This window comes from Xiphophorus hellerii, chromosome 19 (genome assembly GCF_003331165.1).
Source record: "Xiphophorus hellerii strain 12219 chromosome 19, Xiphophorus_hellerii-4.1, whole genome shotgun sequence".
NCBI lineage: Eukaryota > Metazoa > Chordata > Actinopteri > Cyprinodontiformes > Poeciliidae > Xiphophorus > Xiphophorus hellerii.
In genome coordinates, this window is record NC_045690.1 from 22050260 (window position 1) to 22070605 (window position 20346).

Consider the following 20346-nt stretch of genomic DNA (forward strand, 5'->3'; position numbering starts at 1 on the left):
AGTGCATGACTGACTGGCAAAGTTTCCAAATTATTTCAAAAGAAAATGTCACAACCATCCCAAGTGACTCAAGTTGGTACAGTTTCACTATTGCATCATTTCGAAGATGCTTGCTGCTTTAATATCTCGTTTGTAATGTTTTCCAGCCCGTCCCTGTAGTCCGACACACCATCCGTTCCACCAACAAACATCCTAAAGTGGAGAGGACGCGCTCCGAGATCGACTGTAAGTGCACACACACACAAAGCCAAACTCCGCCCGCTCCGGGTCGTGCGTCTGTGACATCACCAGTTATGGTGACAGTCAGCCCAGTGAGTTTTCTGACAGTCATCCCACTAATCTCGTGGCAGCGCTTGGCATGTTTCCAAACCACTATTTCTAGTAGTGTGTAGGGCTGGTTATTGTTCAGAATCTCTCAATTCAATTTTGATTCTTTGGGTCACAGTTTGATTCAATGTCAAATCAATTCAATCTCAATTTCCACAAGAGAAGGACAATTGTTTTCGTTTACATACTTTTGATTTCAATTTTAATGTAGTGCTGTCTTTAGAGATGCGCTGATCCAATATTAATATCTGTTCTGGTCTTGATATTGAAAAACGTTATAAATCGGGTAAGACGATGTACCCGATCCATAAGGGCGGATCTATTCCGTCTAATTCTATGCCTTGTGTTTTATTATGTATTTTACATCTAAATCTATATTTACATTTTCTAATTCCACTTTCTGAACTATTTGAAAGGAGGCTTGTTGCAGTTTATGCTTCATGTTTGACCGAGACAGTTTGTTTTTGTCAGTTTCCTTATTATTTATTTTAAATTGGCTGTTCTACTCAAGATCAAATTAATTTAAAGTTGTGATGTTTTTATACGTCTAACCAAGATTCTGAAGCTATAAAGCGTGTTGTACTATTGCACAGTCATCAAATGCATTTGTAATTCAGTACATTTATGTATGTTAAAAGAGAAACATTTTAAGCATCGTTTTTCTGTATCGCATTGGCATTGCAATACTAAACCTCAGACATCGGTATCAGAAGTGAAAAAAGTGTCATGTTCTAACTTTTGTACTCCATATTGAGCACAAGTGTTATTGTGTTACTGGTTTATTTTCAGGTATATACATAAAAAAATGTTTAATGTATAGACTGATAAAGTAATATATACCACCACAACTGCTAATATGGGCAGGAAAAATTAAAAATAAGTTATTAATAGGTACTTCAATGAATTATTTGTAGGCTTCGTATTACTAAATCAAAGTATTTAAAACGATATGGAACAGAATCAAATTGTGACCCAAAGAATCAAGATTGACTCTTAACAATACCCAGCTGTGATTGTGTTAGAGCTCGTCTGAAAGGTCATGAAGGTCACTTGTAGAATTCAGTTTCAGATACACCAAAGTGAGCTGGCGATCCAGTTTAATAGAGCCATCTTAATGTTTCCACACCCTTCAGGGAACTTGTTGCATTGTTGTAGAAAAGGTAGAACCCTGTGTTGTGTCTCGATCGTCAGCAGGTCGCAGCCATTAATCACGTCATGGGTGTCTGACACTGGCGAAGCTGTCTGATGTCACATTTGTTTGTCAGCATTCATACCTTCACTACCTTTAGTGCGATCATTCATACTAGATCTGCTGTTTTATCTCTTTGTCTGATTATTATCTGACCTTCCCTCCTTCACAAAGCGAACAGTGGAACAGGCCTTGACCGTCCAGTCTCGAGTCCTAGTGACTCTGAGGGAAACAGGGGGGATGCAGGTTAGTGGCAGTGCAGTGAGACAGTGTGTTTTAGTTCCCAAACTTGTACTGTATTTAAAAAAAAAATGACATGCCAGAGCTTTAGGTTTGAAATTCATGTGACACTTGAGATGAGTTTTCTGCATGGAGCGGTTGCCTAAAGTGGCTGTAGCTTGATGAAAGATCAGTGATGCGGGTCTGTGACGTCTCTATTCTTGTCACACTGGCGAATCTACTATAAATTTAGAGATGACTAATAAGGTGCTGACATGGAAGTTAAGTTTTTACTCTCATGTGAAAACCTGATCCCTTTGCTTTGCTTGAAAGCTTTTATCTGTAGCTTCGTAGGGTATTGCCTCACTTCTGTGTTTTTAAAATACCTGCAGCTCTTCCACATGATCAACCTCAAAGGGGGAAACATTTGAAAATCTTTGCTCTGAAAGGTTAAATACAAAGTTCCTTTGTTAGCCTGAAGCTGATTATGTATTGGCAGGTATTGCAGAACTTTTTTTTTCCCCACTTAAGAAAACATTGCATTTATTCTGGACTCTAAAGCAGCCTCTCTTACTGGATTAGATGGTTGATGCAAAGTGACCCAGAACCCAAACTAAGAGGATTTCTTTCAAAAAAAATTTATTGTTTCGACATTTCCAATATGAAGAGATCCTCTTTGTTTTTAGACCCCAAACTACACTGCAAAAACATAAAGTCTTTCCAAGTATTTTTTTGGCCTACTTTCTAGTTCGAATGTCAAGACAAAACTAACTTGCAAATAACATTTTATCAAGATATAGGAGCTTGGTTTAAGTGAATAATTTCTTAATATTGATAAAAAAGTACTACTTCCACTGCTAAAAGTAAAATTATCTGCCAGTGGAACTTCCACTGCAATTTTAAGGAATTACTTCCTTAAAAAAGCTCAGATATTTTGTGATAAGGTTTCATCCAAGTTAGTTTTGTCTTATTTCAAGTTCTTATTTCAAGATATTTGCTCTAGAAACTAGACCAAAAACACTTGGAAAGATTTTGTGTTTTTGCAGTGCAAAGCTTTAGTCCACACAGCTGCTCCTCGAACCACCAGAAGCAGTTCAAACGTATTTCGATTTGTTCCTGCCCGGGGTTTTTCTTTTTTGTTCATTATGTTCTCTGTGGTTATCAAAGCACCTGTTTACAACGCACTGGAGACTTGTTGGTAATATTTGCATGCCTTGAGTGTTGATGCCCTCTACTGTTTAAGGTGAGAAAAAGGAAACCCAACTGAAGACGATGTTTTTCCATTCGCAGTTGACAAGGTCCAATTTCAGGCGCCTCTTCTCCCAAAGGAAACAGAAGCTCATTCTGAAATGGTAATAAATGTGGTTTGCTAGTTAAAATCAATTTGTTTTATTTATTTATTTTTTAATTACTTGGTAATTCTTTTGGAAACATAAAGTTAAGCCAAAACTTCTTCATACCCCTAACAAAACTTGCATAATAAAGCCAGGAATATTAGAAATTACAGGCATCGTCTAAATATATTGTTTACAAAGCAACCTTTTGGGGGGGAAAAAAGTTTTTATCTAAAATTAAACAGAACATGTCAGTAAGTATTTATAGTCAAAAGTTTTTGTTGACAACAAGGCAGTAAAGTTCTTCTTTTGACTGCTGAAAAACAGCTTTTTACACGTTTTTTTGTATGTTTCCACTCCCTCCAAAGCGCCAGTATTAGTTCTAGTCAGAAAAAACAAGTTGGCAAAATTAAGATTATTTCAGCTCTAAATCATTAATAATTAAATCATGAATAATTTTGGCATTAATTTTATGCATTTTGAAAACAGAGTCTTGTCTGAATGCATGCTTGCCTCTCCACAGGATGTGAATAAAGATAATGACTTCCCTTCCCCATGGAGCCCTTTTGCAGATGGAGGAATAACAACCAGGTACTCTATGGAAACTGTTGTCATGGAAACTGCTCGTATTTACTCTCCGCCTCACTCACTACTTGGCTTTCATGATATAATGCACCTTTTGAGACTAATTGGCATTAATGGATCAAACGCATGATTGATTTCTTGCTATATTTCTTCTCCACTAAATTGTCTTGTTTTATAATACTAACTTGCTTTAGTCACTGTGGTTTAATGCTGGTAGTTTTCACTCTCCCTGTCTGGAGTTCAGGATGTCACATTGGTCTTTTAAACTCCTTCTCACTTGTCCGTGTACTTTGACTTTTTGTTTATTTCCCCTCCACTTTTCTCTGTCCTCTTTTTGCCTGTCTCTCACCGTTGTTGTCCTTCGAAGGAGCCTTCTCAAAAGCGTTGAGGATGAATTGTTTCAACGGTAACACTAACAGCTGTCCTACCTTACACTAGCCACGTCATGCTTTGCTCTGTCACTTCGCTGTTTTTCTTTGCATTTGCCTTAAACAGTCAACTCCCACAACTTTCATCCTTGTAGCATGTGTGGTGTGACGGTAGAGTGTGTGATGCTGTGTCCCGTGTTGATATGGGAGTTTGCTGTTAGCTTAGGGTTACAGTGTCTTGCAAAAGTTCTCACATCCTTAAACTTTTTCACATTTTGTCATGTTACAACCCCAAACTTTAAGAGATACACAAAGTATTGCATCTTTGGAAAGTCACAGGGCAATTAAGCTGTTTTAAAATTTATAAATTGAAATTTGAAAGAGTTTGAGTTTATATTCATTCCTCTTCAAATCAATACATTTGGTTTATATTGATAAGTCACACACAGGTGGACTGTTGCTTTATTTTTTTTTAAAACTCTACGGAGGCAAATTCACACCACAGTAAACGGAATTAAAACGATACAATAAAATAAAAAATCATGCATCTCCCTCAAGCAGGGTCTATCGAAGTTTTTTATTTATTTTCAGTTTGTGAATTAAGTCGTTTTGACTTAGCCACTCACACTCGTGTCAAATTTTAGTATTAGGTTTTCCAAATATTCAAAAGATAATAATTGGCATAATATGTACATATTATATTACCTGATACTTTGTCTTGATGCATCACATAAAATGACAACACACTGAAAAGGTTTAAGTGGTACAAACACTTTTTCAGGGCAATCTCGAATAAATCTTTTTCAGTTTATTTGAGATTAGGATTATTGTCTTTAAATCAAGGACAAGTTATAGTGTAACTCTTTTTTTTTCTTCTCCCTTTTGTGTAAAGAATAGATTTAGGAGAACCACGTTCAATCAGAGCCTGTAGATTTACCCACTTTACACTGATTCTTTTTTTACCCATCATCCACAGTGGACACATCGCCCATCTGGAAGATGCCTTTGAAGAAGTTGAGTTGTAAGTCATGTGCATAAATGTTTGCATACATTCATGAGAAAAACATTAATTTCTGTATTGATCTTTTTGTCCAAAAATCTATTTCAGGTCAACACTTAAACCAGGCGTACCTCCTCCTCTGCCCCCAAAGGTCAGACAGTATTTTTTCTGTCGTTCTCCAGTTTGTACTGTGACAAGACTCAAACGTTTTGCTGGAGTTTTTTTGTTTGTTTGTTTCCTTAGCCGCGAATAAGCAGCCCGGCGGAGGAGCTAGGACTGAACGAGGAGAGGTCGCTGACAGTTCGTCGGTTCCCGAACTCAGAAAACGGCCCCAGCCAGGCCGCCCGCAGACAGAGCACACCTGAACAGAGCAACAAGGCGGAGCATTCATCGTCCGACTTCCTGTCAGCGAGTGTCAGCAGCCCTGGTGACTTATCTCACTCCTCTGATGCCGGTGAGTCTTTTTACTTCTTTGAAGGGGATGACTTGTACTGTTTTTTTTGTTTGTTTGTTTTTTTTCCCCCCATCACTAGTATTCTTGAATTATTTTAGTCTCTAAATTCAAACTTCCTCTATTTTTACAAGCTCCAATTAAATGTGAATCTAAAGGTAAGGTAGACCAATTTGCTGTGATTGTAGGAATTACACACCAAATTGCTTACTGATAATGACTGACAACTCCATGCTCAAACCCTCGGTTAACTTGCCTCTTTATGTGACAGATTATGATTCAGATGGAAGTGTGAATGGAGATGGTCCTACACCAACGCCACAGCACCGGAAGGAGAAAAAGGACTTCCCTGTGAGTTGAAAGATATTTTTGTGGAATAGTTCATCACAGCGTTTTAGCTCTGATCTGTAGTTTTATGACTAAAGACCATATTCGCTGCATACTTTGGTTCTAACTCTAATTTCTGAAAGTGAAAATTTAGTTTCTCAGAATATATTAAAGAAGTTGTGAAAAAGTTAATTATTGAAAACTCATGGTGTCGCACCCTAATCAGCTATTAACTTGAAAGACCTGTAATGGTTTTCTGAGCCTCTAAATGGTCTCAGTGTGGGTCAGAGGGACAGTCATTGGGAAGAATGCTGACAGGAGGAGGGGATAAGCTGGTTGTTCAGAGTACTGCATCCAACCATGTTTGTTGAAAGCTTAGTGGAAGGAAAAAGTGCAACAGGGCAAAGGAAGGTGCTTTACATCTCGAAAGAGACACCAGACCCAACAATGCTTATGACATTCAGGCTGCTGCCATAGCAACCTGGGTTTCCATTAAACGCAGCAGAATCACAGGGTGATATCCTCCATGCCACATTGTAGTAATGCAGTAATTTATGCAAAAAGAGCCCCAATCAAATACTGAGTGCATAGAAACAATTGTACTTTTCAGAAGCATCTCTGTTGATGTTTGGTAGCAGTTTAATTTTCGGAGAACTGTTGGGTTTTCGTTATCTGTAAGCCATAATCATCAGAGTGACAACAAATAAAGGCTTAATATGTTTCACTTTGTGAAATGAGGAACAAAACATTTGAGCTTTTTCATGATTTTCTAAGTTTTGTAGATATACCTGTTGGAGGCACGGTGTACTGTAAATATGGCTTTCAAACCCAACACTTTAATTTGAAAAACAGGCTTCTGGTTTGCGGCCGTTTTCTCTTCGTCTGGACTTGTGCAGAACATAAAAGATCGTGTTCCCTGTAGAACAGAACCATTGGTTGGCAAATAGTCCTGCAGCTCCTTCTGTTGTTGGCAGGTGCAGATTTCAGTCTCATTCATCTTGGAGAAACGTCTAGTTTTTGTAATTTCGCTTTGACATATTTTCTCCAATTATTGGTAACTGTCTTGACTGTAGTATGGTGCGTTTATGTATTTATACATGTGCTCTTTTGTGCTCTTCTCCTGACTGATACTTTCCCTTTTAGCCTCTCAAATAACTTGTATAGCTTAAGGATGCAAATGTCAAGAAAATTAGTACTAAGCCAGATGAACTCAATTTCTGCTCCATCACATTTATAATTGTTGGCAGATGAGAACACACAAAGACCAAAACCCAAAAATAAATAAAGTATTCATTTACCGACGTGTGGAGATGATCTAAGCATGCTATTCCAGGTTTATTTTTACTACTTACAGATTTGTCATAGGTCATTTGAATGTCATAGAACAGATGACAGATTATTTAAAGAGAGTCACAAAGTAACAGAAATTCAACATTTTAGCAGCCCTGTTGTCCTGTTGCTTGCACTAAAAGTTTCTCCGTGTGTGTGTTGTTTTTTTTTTTTTTTTAAATCGGATCCAGTGCCTCACAAGCTGGTCGTGCTTGAAAACTATTCACATTGTTGATTTAACGCCTCATTCGCTGAGACCAGAGCTAAATTATGGCTTAGACTCGTCTTGACTTTGGGTCTGCAGCAGTTTTGTTATCTTATTGTTCTTGTTTTCTCTGCTTCTACTTAGAAACCAGCAATAAACGGTCTGCCACCCACTCCTAAAGTACTGGTGAGTCAATCATCTTCATTGTCCCTCACCGTCTCTGCTCAGCCGTTCCGGCCTGGTTTTGTGGACGCTGTTATTAAACTCTCGCTGGAATTGCTGCTGCACATTCTGCAGATATTTGGGGTCCGAATAGCTTTCTGCTTTGTGGTTCGGCTCCACTATGGCTCATTAATTCCTCGCTGACATTTTGGCGCTTCGCTGCAGCAGATGCCGCCTGTTTTCAGCTGGACGGTTTTCTGTTGCAGATGGGAGCCTGTTTCTCTAAAGTGTTCGATGGCTGCCCGTTGAAAATCAACTGTGCCACATCATGGATTCACCCAGACACCAAAGGTAAACACGATGCAGCACATTCTGTTGATTTCAGGAGTTTTATGCTTTAACTAAGCTTCATTGCTCTTGTTTTAGATCAGTACCTCATCTTTGGAACAGAGGACGGCATCTACACGCTAAATCTTAACGAGCTGCACGAAGCAACAATGGAGCAGGTAACATCAGCTAAAATCCAACTCGAAGACATCGTTCGTTCAGTTTTTAAATTAAATTAGTTTCCTACTGACTTCTCAGTTTTGACACTGTTTTGTTAGTAGTGATTATTCATGCTATACCAAAAAAAACTTCTGCTAAGTTGTTATCTTCTTTTGCTTTGCATTATTTGATGGCTCTGTTTAGCAGGATGTAAAACTGTGCTGATGTGATTTCCATGAATTGGAAAGTAGCAGAGTGTGCGATTAGGATCTAAATGTTTCCAGATGACTCTGTTCAAAACAAGTATCTGGAAGGAGTAGATGGAAACCCAATCTGGAGACGATCCACTAAGACGAGATGGTTTTCTGTTACAGCTTAGGGTTTTAACTTGACCATGTAAACACATTTATTTATGTCCTTAAAAAAATGATACCCAATGTTAACAATTTCAAATATTTTGCAATAAAGAATTAACTTTAATTCTGGCCTACTATAAAGCCTGTAAAAGTATTCATACCTTGTTTTGTCACAACCACAAACGTCAGTGCTTGCTTTGTTTTTAATGGGATCTTGTGACAGATTATTTGTGGAAGGAAGTGCGTACTGTTGGTGTTCATTCATTTTTGTCTTTGTGCTCCACCAGCTCCGTTAACCAGTTTCAGGACCCGACCAGAACCCCTGAGTGTAAATTACCTTGAGAAATAATGAGATTTGGTTATATATAAAAGCAGGCTTTAATGCCGAGAAATGATCAAATGTTACAAGCCATACATGTCATACAGATGAAACAGATACAGTGTTACATTCACCGTCCAGCGCTGGGGCCTCACTTAGCTCACCTTATGGATGAAACCAAGTGAGGCAAAGACTGTAGCGCATGTTTAGCTTTTTATTCTTTTCTGCAATCTGTACCCTCCAAGGGTCGTCTAATCTGTTTCAGTCTGTGTATGTATGACTGGTGTCAGTCATGGTTGTGTAAGCTGTGGCGTGTGTTTGTCAGCAGATTAAAAAGTAGGCTAAAAGAGACAGAGAAAAATATAGAGTCTACAACAATACAGTGTATTTTTATTTTATGAATGAAAATCTGAATCCGGATCAACTCATGTTTTGTATCCATGCTGTAAACAAATATACTGCCACTATTTTGACACTGTGAGCATTTAGTTTTTACCATAATATTATTTTTATTTATTTATTTTGCCAGAATGTTCCATTTTGGCCTCCAATGAGCAGAGTATCTTCTTCCATATGTGTGGCGTTTTTTCTCCATGCCTTATTTTTTATTATCTTATGCTCTGATGCTTTTAAAACTAATCAATATCTCTGGTTGAATGTAAATGTTGATATTTGTAAACAGCTCCTTTTACCTGACTTAAATTAAGGTTTTATTATTATTTTGTGGCTAAATTCAGATGCCACTCCATCATGAAGATAGAGATTAGGATAGATTTGTGGATTGTATGTCTATTAATTAATTCTCCACCCAAACTGTGGCTCTCTGCCTCTCCGTCAAAGTTTGGCTGCTTCCCTAAAGGACGGCCATGTTTTTTTTATAGATTTTAAGTTGTACTCTTTACATTGTGGGTGATGGATTAAATATTGTATATCATAAATTTCTACGCTGTAATTGGTCTTGTCTAGTGAGAATTTCTTCTTACCCTTCTCCTTTAGAGCTAATATTAAACTCTGCACTTTTGTCTCTGTATTTTTTTTTTTTGTTGCTAGCTCTTCCCAAGGAAGTGTACATGGCTGTATGTTATCAACAACAACCTGATGTCTTTGTCCGGTAAGCAGAGAACCCATCACTCCTACTTCCCTGCTCTCTGTTATAACCGTCCGCGTCTTTATTCTGTGTTATCTGGCTGCACCTGAAGGCATCACAGTCACTCCATATGTGCAGCCTTAAGATATCTGTTCCTGCTGTTTGCCATAAGGGTCACTATTTCAGTTTCTGCAGTACAGTAGAAGTGACTCACATCCTTCCACCCTGTTGTGTTTGTTAAGAGTGAATGTATTTAAGCTCTTTTTGTTATTCGTTTACAATCTCACCCTATCAGTGCAACCAAGTCTAGCTTGTTTTTTAGCATATATGTGCCATGTTTGATGAGAAACCTTAAATGGGCTTTCATTTGAAACCAAACTGTCTTTCCTAAGAGCCGATCCTTTGCTCGGTTTAACAACCGAGGATGAGATTACATAGAGTTAGGTCTACTTGCGGTTTTACCTTTAGCAGTTTGCGCCTGGGTATACTTAACCTCTGTTCTCTTCTCCTCTTCCCTTGGACTCTGTCCATCCTCCTATCGCCTGGCTTGATTTGATATTCTACTAACTGGCTTCATCAGAAGGTAATCATGCTTCACATCATCATCAACGTCATCAACACTGCTGGTTTTGCCCTCTGTTCATGTCTAACCTTCTTTATGTGTAAAGACAGTTTGTTAGGATGATGAATAATTCATGTCGGAATTAAAAGTTTGTTTACTTCCTGACATGTTTGGCTTTTGCTGTGAAGTTAACAGGTGGATTTTTTTTGTGTGTGTTTTAGGAAGATCCTTCCAGCTGTACTCTCACAATCTGATTGGGCTGTTTGAGCAGCTGAAGAAGCCCGGCCTCGCAGCTCAGTTTCAGACGCACCGTTTCCCAGACAAGATCCTGCCGAGGTGAGATGGTTCCACCTTCATGGTGGCCGTTGTAGAACTGGAAATGTCAAACATTCCCACTTCCCTGATCTTCTTATTGTTTTTGTCACCTGACCTCCTGAAACCTTTGCTCACCGCAATGTTTAACGGTTTTTCTTCTCAGGCGCTTCGCCCTGACAACCAAGATCCCTGACACAAAAGGTTGTCACAAATGCTGCATTGGTGAGTGGCTGTTTCTTACCAACTCGTCAGTCATAGTGTTTCTATAGATTACAACCATTTCCAAACAACTCTCTACTTTTCAGATTTTACTTCAGCATTTAAAAGTGTCTTGTTTATGAAAGGTCCTATAAAAACATGTCTTATGTAGCATAGTACCATCTTTCTTTCAATATCACAGTGAGAAACCCGTATACAGGCCACAAGTACTTGTGTGGAGCTCTTCAGTCTGGCATTGTCCTTCTGCAGTGGTACGAGCCCATGCAGAGGTTTATGCTCATCAAGGTCAGTTATTATCTTCCTCCCACAGTTAAAATCTATCTTTCACTTTCATTTACACTTAAAAATAACAATAATTTTTGATTATTTTAATCACGTGGCATGTGAGCAGGTGTAAATATTTATCACAGGACTTTGTATCGAGGCTCAACACGACCGATTCTTCATCTGCTAAATGTCGGAAGGATTTCTAAGAACCTGTAATCGCCAAACTAATCCTGAGTCCGACCCTGTGTTTTTGTTTTTTTCTCCGACGTAGCACTTTGAGTTCCCCGTTCCCAGTCCGCTCAAAGTGTTTGAGATGCTGGTGGTCCCAGAACAAGAGTATCCGCTGGTGTGTGTCGCCATCAGCAAGGGCACAGAGCAGGGCCAGGTGGTCCACTTTGAGACCATCAACCTTAACTCTTGTTCCTCCTGGTTCACAGAGGGAACAAGTAAGTCAGATGTTACCTTTTGGCTTGTTGTCATCATTTTATATCTATGTTTAGTGTGATAGGCTCAACACGCACAATTTCTGTCACACTACAATTGTGTGAATCGATGTTTGTTGAATTTGACTGTGTTCTGTTGGGACACTGGGATAGGATTTCCACTACATCTCAGATATTAAAATAGTTAGTATATACTGTAAATGGTGTTAAATTTCTATTTATTTCATTATTCTCTACTTTGGGCTGGGCAATAAATCAAATTTTTGGAAAATCTAGATTTTTTTTTTACTAGAATATAGTTGCGGGTTACAGTGTCACCAGAATAAAGTTGAAATTTTATGACAACTCCAAAATGAAAAATATCAAAAAAATTAAAATGAGGAACATTGAGCATTTTGCGAAGTTATACTTTGATATAAGTTTTACAAAGGAAATCATTTTGGATTTCTTTATGATTCTAGAAGCTTTTTTTCCTCATTAAAATGAAATTTTTCTCTTAATTTTAATATATTCTGGTAAAATTGCATCTGTATTCTGCTAATATTATGCCTATAGTCGTAATTAAACAAAAATTCTCATAGCCTGACCATAACACTGATACATCTCACAAAAGAGACTATTGAAATAAAAACCATCTTTTGAAAATATTTTGTCATTTGTACTTTCTTTTTTAGAAAATAAAGCAAGAAAAAAAATTATTAAGATCAGATCTGGTATGAAAAGATCACCCAGCTCTATGACTATTACATAATTTCTTGTTCTTTATTTTCTAACTATGTTTGAAATCAACTAATAAACCAAACAAACTAAAATTGGATATTTATTTACGCTCCCATTTTGCCTTTCCAGCTGAACAGCAAGTGGATGCGATCCATGTCACACAGCTGGAGAGAGACACTGTGTTGGTGTGCTTAGACCGTGAGTAGAATACATTTTATAGTTACTGTGTTTTAATTGCCTTTTTTCCCCCCCAAAGATTAGATTTATATGTACGAATGTAACCGTAGGTTTCAAAAAAATGTTTTTCCTAGAAAATGTAAAGATCGTCAATCTTCAGGGCAAACTGAAGTCCAACAAGAAACTGGCTTCTGAGCTCAGCTTTGACTTCTGCATCGGAGCCGTCGGTAAGATTTCAGTCTGCCTTCACACCAGTAGAAACCATTCACATTCACGCAGCCATATTGAATGTTGAGGTTGGTGAGAAATACGTGGCTCCAGCTGCTGTTGTTTTTCTCGTCTTGGACCTTTAAAATTTTAGTCGAAACCCTTTTTTGGGTGGTTTTATTGGGTTTTGTCATGTCTCCTATGTCTCGTTGGCTTCATCGAGTTATGTCTGTGAGTTAACTCGTGCTCGTTTATTGCAGTGTGCCTTCATGACAGCGTCCTGGCCTTCTGGAAGCATGGCATGCAGGGAAAGAGCTTCAAGTCCAATGAGGTAATACTACTATGGCTGGGTGAAACCATTTAAGAACCCATAAAGATAAGCAGATTTAGCATGGTTGCTTTAGTTTATCATCTTCCTTTTTTCCCACTCATTTACTAATTATATTAGGAACTATGATATTTTTTTTCTTACCAAACCCAATTTCTAGCTTTCTTTTCTTAAAAAGATGTTACAGATGACAAATGAAAATATTTTTCAAAACCTGACTTTTACTTCTGTGAGTTGACCTGAATTCAAAGTCCAAAAAATAGTTACAAGATGGTAGGATGAAAACCTAAGGTGGACAAAAATGCAGATTTTTCATAAAAGTCAACTTACCGCTCGGCTCTGTTAGGAATGTAAAACTAACATTAGTCAACATTTTTATTTCTGAATTCTGTCCCGTTCGCTGGAAAAATTAAGAAGCATCTCTTTGTCTCAACAGTCGAGCCTTCGGGTCTCGTTCATTTCTACGTTGAAACTTGCCGTCGCCGATCCCTAGCCGTTTGCTCTCAGGTGGAGCCGGACAAAGTGTCTTTGTGTCCAGCCGAAGTAATGAATTTGCTCTCCTTTTCACGGAGGGCTTCGGTGTGAACCGGATCACGAGTCAAGCAAAACCGCACAATAAGAGTTCAAGAGATCACAGGGAGGTGAAGCGTCGTTTTTATGAAAGCGGATACGGCGGCAGGGGCCACCCGTAGGAACGCCGCCTGTGTCGGAGCTGGCCCTGGAGCAGTCAGCTGAAACAAAAAGGTCTTTTCTAAGTGTGTGCCCGGCCCAACTCTACAGTTCTCCCATAGGAAGGATTTTAAAAACGTCAGCAGCCATGTAAAATTCATGTTCGCTCATAAACACAACCTGTCACACAACGGGGAGCGGCACTAAATAATTCAGCCTTTGTCTCGTTATGATTCTTCTCATAAGACATTAAAGTCGGGTGGGGGTCAGGCCTGGCGATCCACGCCGGTCTCGGGTGGATGCTCCTCCGAACACCCAAGACCTTGTAGTTGTTTGAGACTTAAACAGATCAGGTCTCTCCCCGGGCCAAGGGTTTACACCTCGCAGGTGTCGCCCATCCACTATCTCACATTTGTCAACAAGTATTCATGACATGTCAGCAACTGAGACTTTTGAAAGGCTTCTTGTGTTTTTTGCTCTGCGCCTTGCAATTGATTTGCCTGGGAATGTGAAGTGGTGGCACCCGTTCTTGGTAAACAAAGGGTTAAAAAAAAAGACATAAACTCTCCTTAAACTTGTGGTGTTTGATCCACTTGTTGTGTACAGACTCTGCTTCAATGACAGGAGAAAACTTTTTTCTTTCATGAAGCGAACACTCCAGGTTGGTTTGGTATGAAGTAGTGAATGAAAATGTGGACAAATCCTCAATAACCAAACTAAAACGAACATTTATTTTATGCTAAATTACTCATCTCTATTTATATTTTATGCTGACTTTAAAGGGGCATTACACATGTTTACATTTTGGCAGATTGAGGAAATATATTTTTCTCATCCTGTTAGACATTTTCTAGTTCAGGGTGTCCACGCATCCTTAAATCTTAAATCCATTAATCCAAAATGAAGACCTTACATTATTTTGAAAAAATGGAAGTTGGCCTTATATTGTATATGTTAATCACAGATCTTAAATTTTGTCGAGACAAAACTATTTGATCTCGTGGGACTTTTCTGTCAAACACTTGAGCCTCATTCACGTTTTGTAACATGAGATGGTTGAGACTACTCCTAGCTTGCTGCTAATATAGCCTCACCTAGCTGGCTTTTTTGTGTCTATCGTGGGTAAGTGTAAATTTATCGGCATTGGCTGGACGACGCTCGTCTTCACCAATGCGTGCATTATGTGGGGAAAAAAGGTTGGCGATACTACTCTATAAAATAGGAAGTTTTCTTTTATGGTGCAGGTCTTAAATTTCATTTGTGGTGGTCTTAAATAGCCTTAAAAAGAGTATTTAGAAGAAACCCTGTTATAAATTTCTGCCGATTCTATTGATTTTAATTCAGTTAGAGCATCAAACGTTTTGTTTTTATTTACACCTTAAGTACACTTTATCTCATCTATGCAAAAGCTTTGCCTCTGTGGAGTTAAAAGGTTATTTTTTATTGTACTTATACTACTTCTGTTACTATTTCAGTGTGTCAGATTGTTGATTAAAAATCCCGTCTTTTTTAATTTCCAGGTGACTCAGGAGATTTCTGATCCAAGCAGAGTCTTCCGCCTCTTGGGATCCGACAGGTTAGCGCAATTATTTACGGCTGACGCTGGTGTGCATGAATGTAGTTTAACATTCAAATAAACAAAACCGATTAAGACAAATCTACCTGACATGGTCAAGATACATTTTTCGCAAATTGTTTTAAAATGATTTTCTTTTTGTCACTTTCTTCACTGTTCGGTAGGCTTTGTTTCATTATTTCCATCAACTCAGCGTCTCCAGATTCTAACTTTCCCTTGGGTCTCTTTGGTTTCCATTACCTAGAAAAAGTTCCCGTTTATCTTCTGCGATTTGTGATTTAGCCTCTTCATATTTATTGCCTTTCTCTACAAAGATTTGGCATTTTCCCTCTATTTTCTTGACGTTTTAGTTTTTTCTGAGATGATTTACACACGTCTGCACCAGGCCTGTTGCCTCAATAGTTCCTCGGTTTTGCACGGCTCACAATCACAAAACCAAATAAACAACTTTACTCTTAGCAGGGAAGATAGCAGAGTAAAGACGAAACCAGTTCTGCTGACAAAACGGAGTAGCTTGGTTGCGTCTGACGATTGTATTTAAGCGCAGTCGAGGTTTGACGGTCCGTTGACCTTTTGTCTTGGTATCAAAATATCTTTTTATCTGCTCCAGCCAAAGCTTCAGGAACAGTGACCTTAATCCTCAGATGTTATCAGTAGGTAGCTGTTCCCAGTTTAATAAGTAAACGAGTTGAATAATCAACTGCTGGCCTCATCGGTCTGCAAATCATTGCTTCATATTCGACGGTCGGGGGAAAAGTGGGTTTTCAGTATTAATGTGCAACAAAGTCACTTTTGGGAAAGATGTCCTGAACGTTAGAAGTTAAAGTAAGATGATTTAGTTCCCACCCTAATGCACTGGGTGAAGGTGGATCTCTAAGGGGTGCCGTGGGGTTGCGGCTGGCGCCTAACGAAGCCCGTGGCACCAGAGTAAGTCTTCCGTCCGCTGCCCAACCCCCCATGTTTTATTCACCGACGCATGGGCACTGCCAGCCTGGTTTATGTGTCTCCACGGCTCTGTAATTTCATCTAATGGAACGGACAGTATAGGCTGCGGCTAAGCTGCTCTCCTGTCACCACGAGACAGATTGTATCTGACGGCGCAGTGACCCCCATCCTGATCTGACATCATACTGTTGCTTAACATGCATGACTGTTGTCTGTACACTGACAGAGTGATACACTCGCCATGTCCTACATGTCTAGTGTTAAGCTGGCAGAGCAGTTCGATTGTCAGAATGCTTTTTTTCGGAAGAAAGCCGTCAGATTCGTTCGTCTGTCATTTTTGCACCCTGTTTGTAGGTTTGTGTATTTTGTAAAGTTAAGACAATTTTCATATTTAGTGATTTGATATGTTTCGGACAGCTTAGTTTCTAGTGTTTGCCTTAGTTGATTCACCAGCCGCTTGTCTTAGGAAGGTGGAAACGCAACATTTGTGTCCTTCCTGTTGCAGAGTGGAAGCTTGAGGGATGAAAGAAACATTCAAGGGAAAGAGGAAACAACATGAAACTATCTAGTGACTGCTAACCTGTAGCAGTTGTAATATAATTTGACTTAAAACAATTTACAAACATTAAGATCAGTTAAGGCGATTCATATTAGCAGAGATGCATTGATCAGAATTTTCATATTGATTTCTGATGTATAACTTTGACCTGCAGGTTCAGTTTTTTGTCGACTCTATTTTGTCTTTTTTCTTCTTCTTCTTTTGCTCTTTGTTGTTTTGTTGTTTTTCCTTCTAATTCACGTAAAGCACTTTGAATTGCCTTGTTGCTGAAAATGTGCGACATAAATAGAATTACCTTCAGAACTAACACAAGGACACCATTTAAAATATATTTTTGTCTTGTATCACATTCATTGTTTTAAAGTGGGACATGTGTATTGATGAACATTTGCATGAAAATACTTGAGATTATAACCAAGCGGCTAATTTCCATCCTAGTCCCATTAGTAGGTTGATGTGTTAGATGTTTAATAATAATGAGAAAAAGCAGTCTCAGACTGTTAGGGTCAGGGACTCTCAAAAAACTCTTCAAAAAGGAGAGAAAATGTTTGCAAGTTGTCATATGTAAAGGTTCAATAATTTTCCATTTAAGTTGAATAGCGTTAGCATAACAGCACTAAAAATAGTCGTACACTGTCAAGCTACGCTACAATAAACAGGCTAATCATAGTAGTAGAAAAATTAGCCTGCAACAGTTTTAGCATGCAGAACAGATCAAAGTGTTTTTTTGGTTAAATAAATAGTTTTTGTTCCACTGATCATTGTAATCTAAGACTGCAGTTCATTTAGATGAAGTTGAAATGTTCATAGTTAGCTTTAACACTTCTTTTTTTTCACATCCTCTCTCTCTCTCTCTGCCTGTGTCTCCATCAGGGTGGTGGTTCTGGAGAGCCGGCCGACCGACAACCCGTCGGCTTTGAGCAACCTTTACATCTTGGCAGGTCACGAGAACAGTTACTGATCCCCCGACCAGACAACGGGTCGATCTTAGAAAAGCGAATAACGTTCCACAGTTTTTGGGAGGTTTTGGACCTTTTTTAAAGGGAAGCGGATAACCGGGGAGCTTTTGTTGACGATAAACCGCTGGTCAGTGCAAGAGGAGCCTCTTCAGCGTGGATCCATGCGCAGCCTTAACACCAGCAGGGACGTTCACCGTAGCACACATCTCAACGCAAGCCCGCGTGGAGATGGACAGAGACAAACCAAGCTCAGACAAACCTTGTTACAGTACCCAGCAGTTTTCTCACTTCTCTAGCACTGTGAACAAGCCGTCTCGAGGTATTGCTGACGGAAGTGCCATTTAAAAATTCACACACGTTGCGATTGTACTAGAAACAGTGGGAGATTAAATCGTTTCTGTCTTTTTAACTTGTCACACATAATCATAGCTGGTGACAGACACCAGAAGGCTCAGGAGGAGATTTTACAGTCAGACCTAACGGGTCACTTTTATAGAAACCCTTGAGCCTTGTGGGTTATTTAAGCAATATTTATTAACCTCATCTTCATTCATTGGGAATGTCAGGTTTACGGACTGTCAGAGTTTTACGCCGCAGCAGGATTAACTACCTAGTGATCAGTTCCTGATTAGCTGTGGGTTATTTTTTTATCTGATGTGTAATGTAGTTGCATCTCCTGCTCTGCTGCATTTTTAGAACTTGGATAAAATGTACATGGTTTATTTTATTTTTTTTTTTTGCCTTCACTCTCTTCTTTTATAGACCTTTTACTTCTCTTTACTTGCACCATTTAAGCACTTTTGTACATTTTTTTTATTTAAAACAAAATGACAAACTGAGGGACAGTGCTTGGTTTTATTAACATCTCTGCATTCCCTTCGCAAAATGTTTAATATGTACTTTTTGTAATAAAAAAAAAAGCTTTTAACATGGTAAAGCGAGCTGTGGGTTTTCTTATTGTGACGGGAGATCGGAGGAGTGGAAAAGCTGGAGATTCTTCTGGGAGGAGAGAAAACAAGTGAGTATTTGTTTACATCATTTCCCCTTTTTAGGTCATCTCTTCTGACTAATTGGTCCCGGTGTGATGGAGCTGCTTTTTCCTGTCTGCTACCAGATAGATAATGTCACTCCTCACCTTAGAAGTAAACCTAAAAACTAACCATCCCTAAACTAATATACTTCAGTTGGGAGTTTTTGTTACTTGGAGTGAAATATATCCATGAATGTGATGATCTCGGGTATGGAAAAGCTTTTTATTCCCCTGTCTCAGCAGGTGGAGTCCTCTGTTGCCATAGAAACTAAGCTTGAAGAGCCATAAATGTGTCAAAAGTACTGGCTGGTAAGGGTCTGAACCAGAAGTCAGGTGATGGCACCTTCAAAATAAAAGCCGAGCAGCAGGAGAGCCACCAGCTTGTTAACCAGGCAGATTGAGGTCAAAACGGTTTGACCTTTTCTAGCTCTCATGTTTCATTCAGTGCATTTTTTTAAAATAGGTGTTCACATTAAGATGGAGTTTAGGTCTTTCAAAGAAAGTGAAAATGCATACATATATACTATAGAATATACTTTATTCTTTCTTTATCTTTACTCCAGACATAAAAGGTCCATAGTGAAGGGATTAAAAAAACACAGAAAGATAAGATATAGGGCATATAAAGTTAATATATATATATATATATATATAGTTACAAGATTACATTTTATATAAAATATAACATTTTAAATAAACTGCTTGATTTAGTAGCCCCTCTTTAACATTACACATTTCTGCTCTTTATATGCTCTAATTGGCTGATGCATACAGACAGGATCAACTTGCTCCCGCAGAGTGGCAGCCAGCGCAGTTAGCCAGAGGTTGATCAATCCCAGGTGAGGCTCAGCTCGCTGCTGCCTCACCGGCTTCGCTTCCGAGCATTTGAATGGGAAAATGCAAAAATTCAGCGATTTTGAAGAAAAAAAGAATCAGAATTTGTTAAACTGAATTTAAAAAAAAATATCTCTGCCTCCCCTGAACGCACGTCACTGATATATTTATATTTATATGCATGTAAATATATGTATATGCATATATTTATATTACCTCGACATTAACAAAGACATAGATGAACATTTCCCTGTTCATCCAGGAAATGGTGGACAGCAGGGAGAGCCTGACTAAAACCACCCGGATGTCGGACAACATCTGGGTCTTATTTTGCGTCTCCGCTTATTTCCAAGCCCAAATGAGCAACTTCACGTTCAAAAACAAGCCCAAAAAACCGCAACCCGCGACTCATTAGGTTTGCTAGCGACGTTAGAAAAAAACAAGCCCAAAGTCACTTATAATAATCGGACTTGACAGAAACTCAAAATAGTTCCTGATGTTCCAGCAACAAAATGCGCATCTCCCTCCTCCCTCCATTGTTTATGTTTCTGATCAGCTGATAAATGTCGCGTAGAAACGGCGGTCGCTCCCCAAGACGCGCAGAGGAAATAAAATTACATTACTAAAGAAAATAGTAACGCACAGTGATTTGGATAAGTAACTTTAATCTGATTACTGGATTTGGAATAGTAACGCGTTAGATTACTCGTTACTGGGGGGGAAAAAGTGGTCAGATAAGACAAAGTGACGAGGTAGCGCAGATCGTCAGAACACTTGCAGGCCGATTACGTC

At 38.8% G+C, this 20346-nt stretch overlaps 1 protein-coding gene across 7 annotated transcripts in view; it reads left to right on the forward strand.

Annotated features, from left to right (window-relative positions):
* The window catches only part of map4k5 (mitogen-activated protein kinase kinase kinase kinase 5), a 38821-nt gene extending 20194 nt beyond the window's left edge, over window positions 1–18627 (forward strand). Inside the window, exons 14-37 of one of the 7 annotated variants that reach the window (XM_032546737.1) lie at window positions 147–225; window positions 1691–1762; window positions 3026–3087; window positions 3593–3660; window positions 4022–4060; window positions 4999–5043; window positions 5131–5173; window positions 5266–5476; window positions 5608–5631; window positions 5745–5824; window positions 7479–7520; window positions 7763–7847; window positions 7923–8002; window positions 9708–9768; window positions 10325–10327; window positions 10528–10642; window positions 10785–10843; window positions 11022–11125; window positions 11379–11553; window positions 12400–12468; window positions 12582–12674; window positions 12915–12985; window positions 15172–15227; window positions 17605–18627. In XM_032546737.1, coding sequence (XP_032402628.1) covers window positions 147–225; window positions 1691–1762; window positions 3026–3087; window positions 3593–3660; window positions 4022–4060; window positions 4999–5043; window positions 5131–5173; window positions 5266–5476; window positions 5608–5631; window positions 5745–5824; window positions 7479–7520; window positions 7763–7847; window positions 7923–8002; window positions 9708–9768; window positions 10325–10327; window positions 10528–10642; window positions 10785–10843; window positions 11022–11125; window positions 11379–11553; window positions 12400–12468; window positions 12582–12674; window positions 12915–12985; window positions 15172–15227; window positions 17605–17692 — 1824 coding nt within the window. In that variant the 3' untranslated portion in view covers window positions 17693–18627. The remainder of the gene's footprint in view (window positions 1–146; window positions 226–1690; window positions 1763–3025; window positions 3088–3592; window positions 3661–4021; window positions 4061–4998; window positions 5044–5130; window positions 5174–5265; window positions 5477–5607; window positions 5632–5744; window positions 5825–7478; window positions 7521–7762; window positions 7848–7922; window positions 8003–9707; window positions 9769–10324; window positions 10328–10527; window positions 10643–10784; window positions 10844–11021; window positions 11126–11378; window positions 11554–12399; window positions 12469–12581; window positions 12675–12914; window positions 12986–15171; window positions 15228–17604) is intronic. The other 6 variants (XM_032546738.1, XM_032546739.1, XM_032546740.1 and 3 more) reach the window with 6 other exon arrangements.
* Window positions 18628–20346: the final 1719 nt, after the last annotated feature.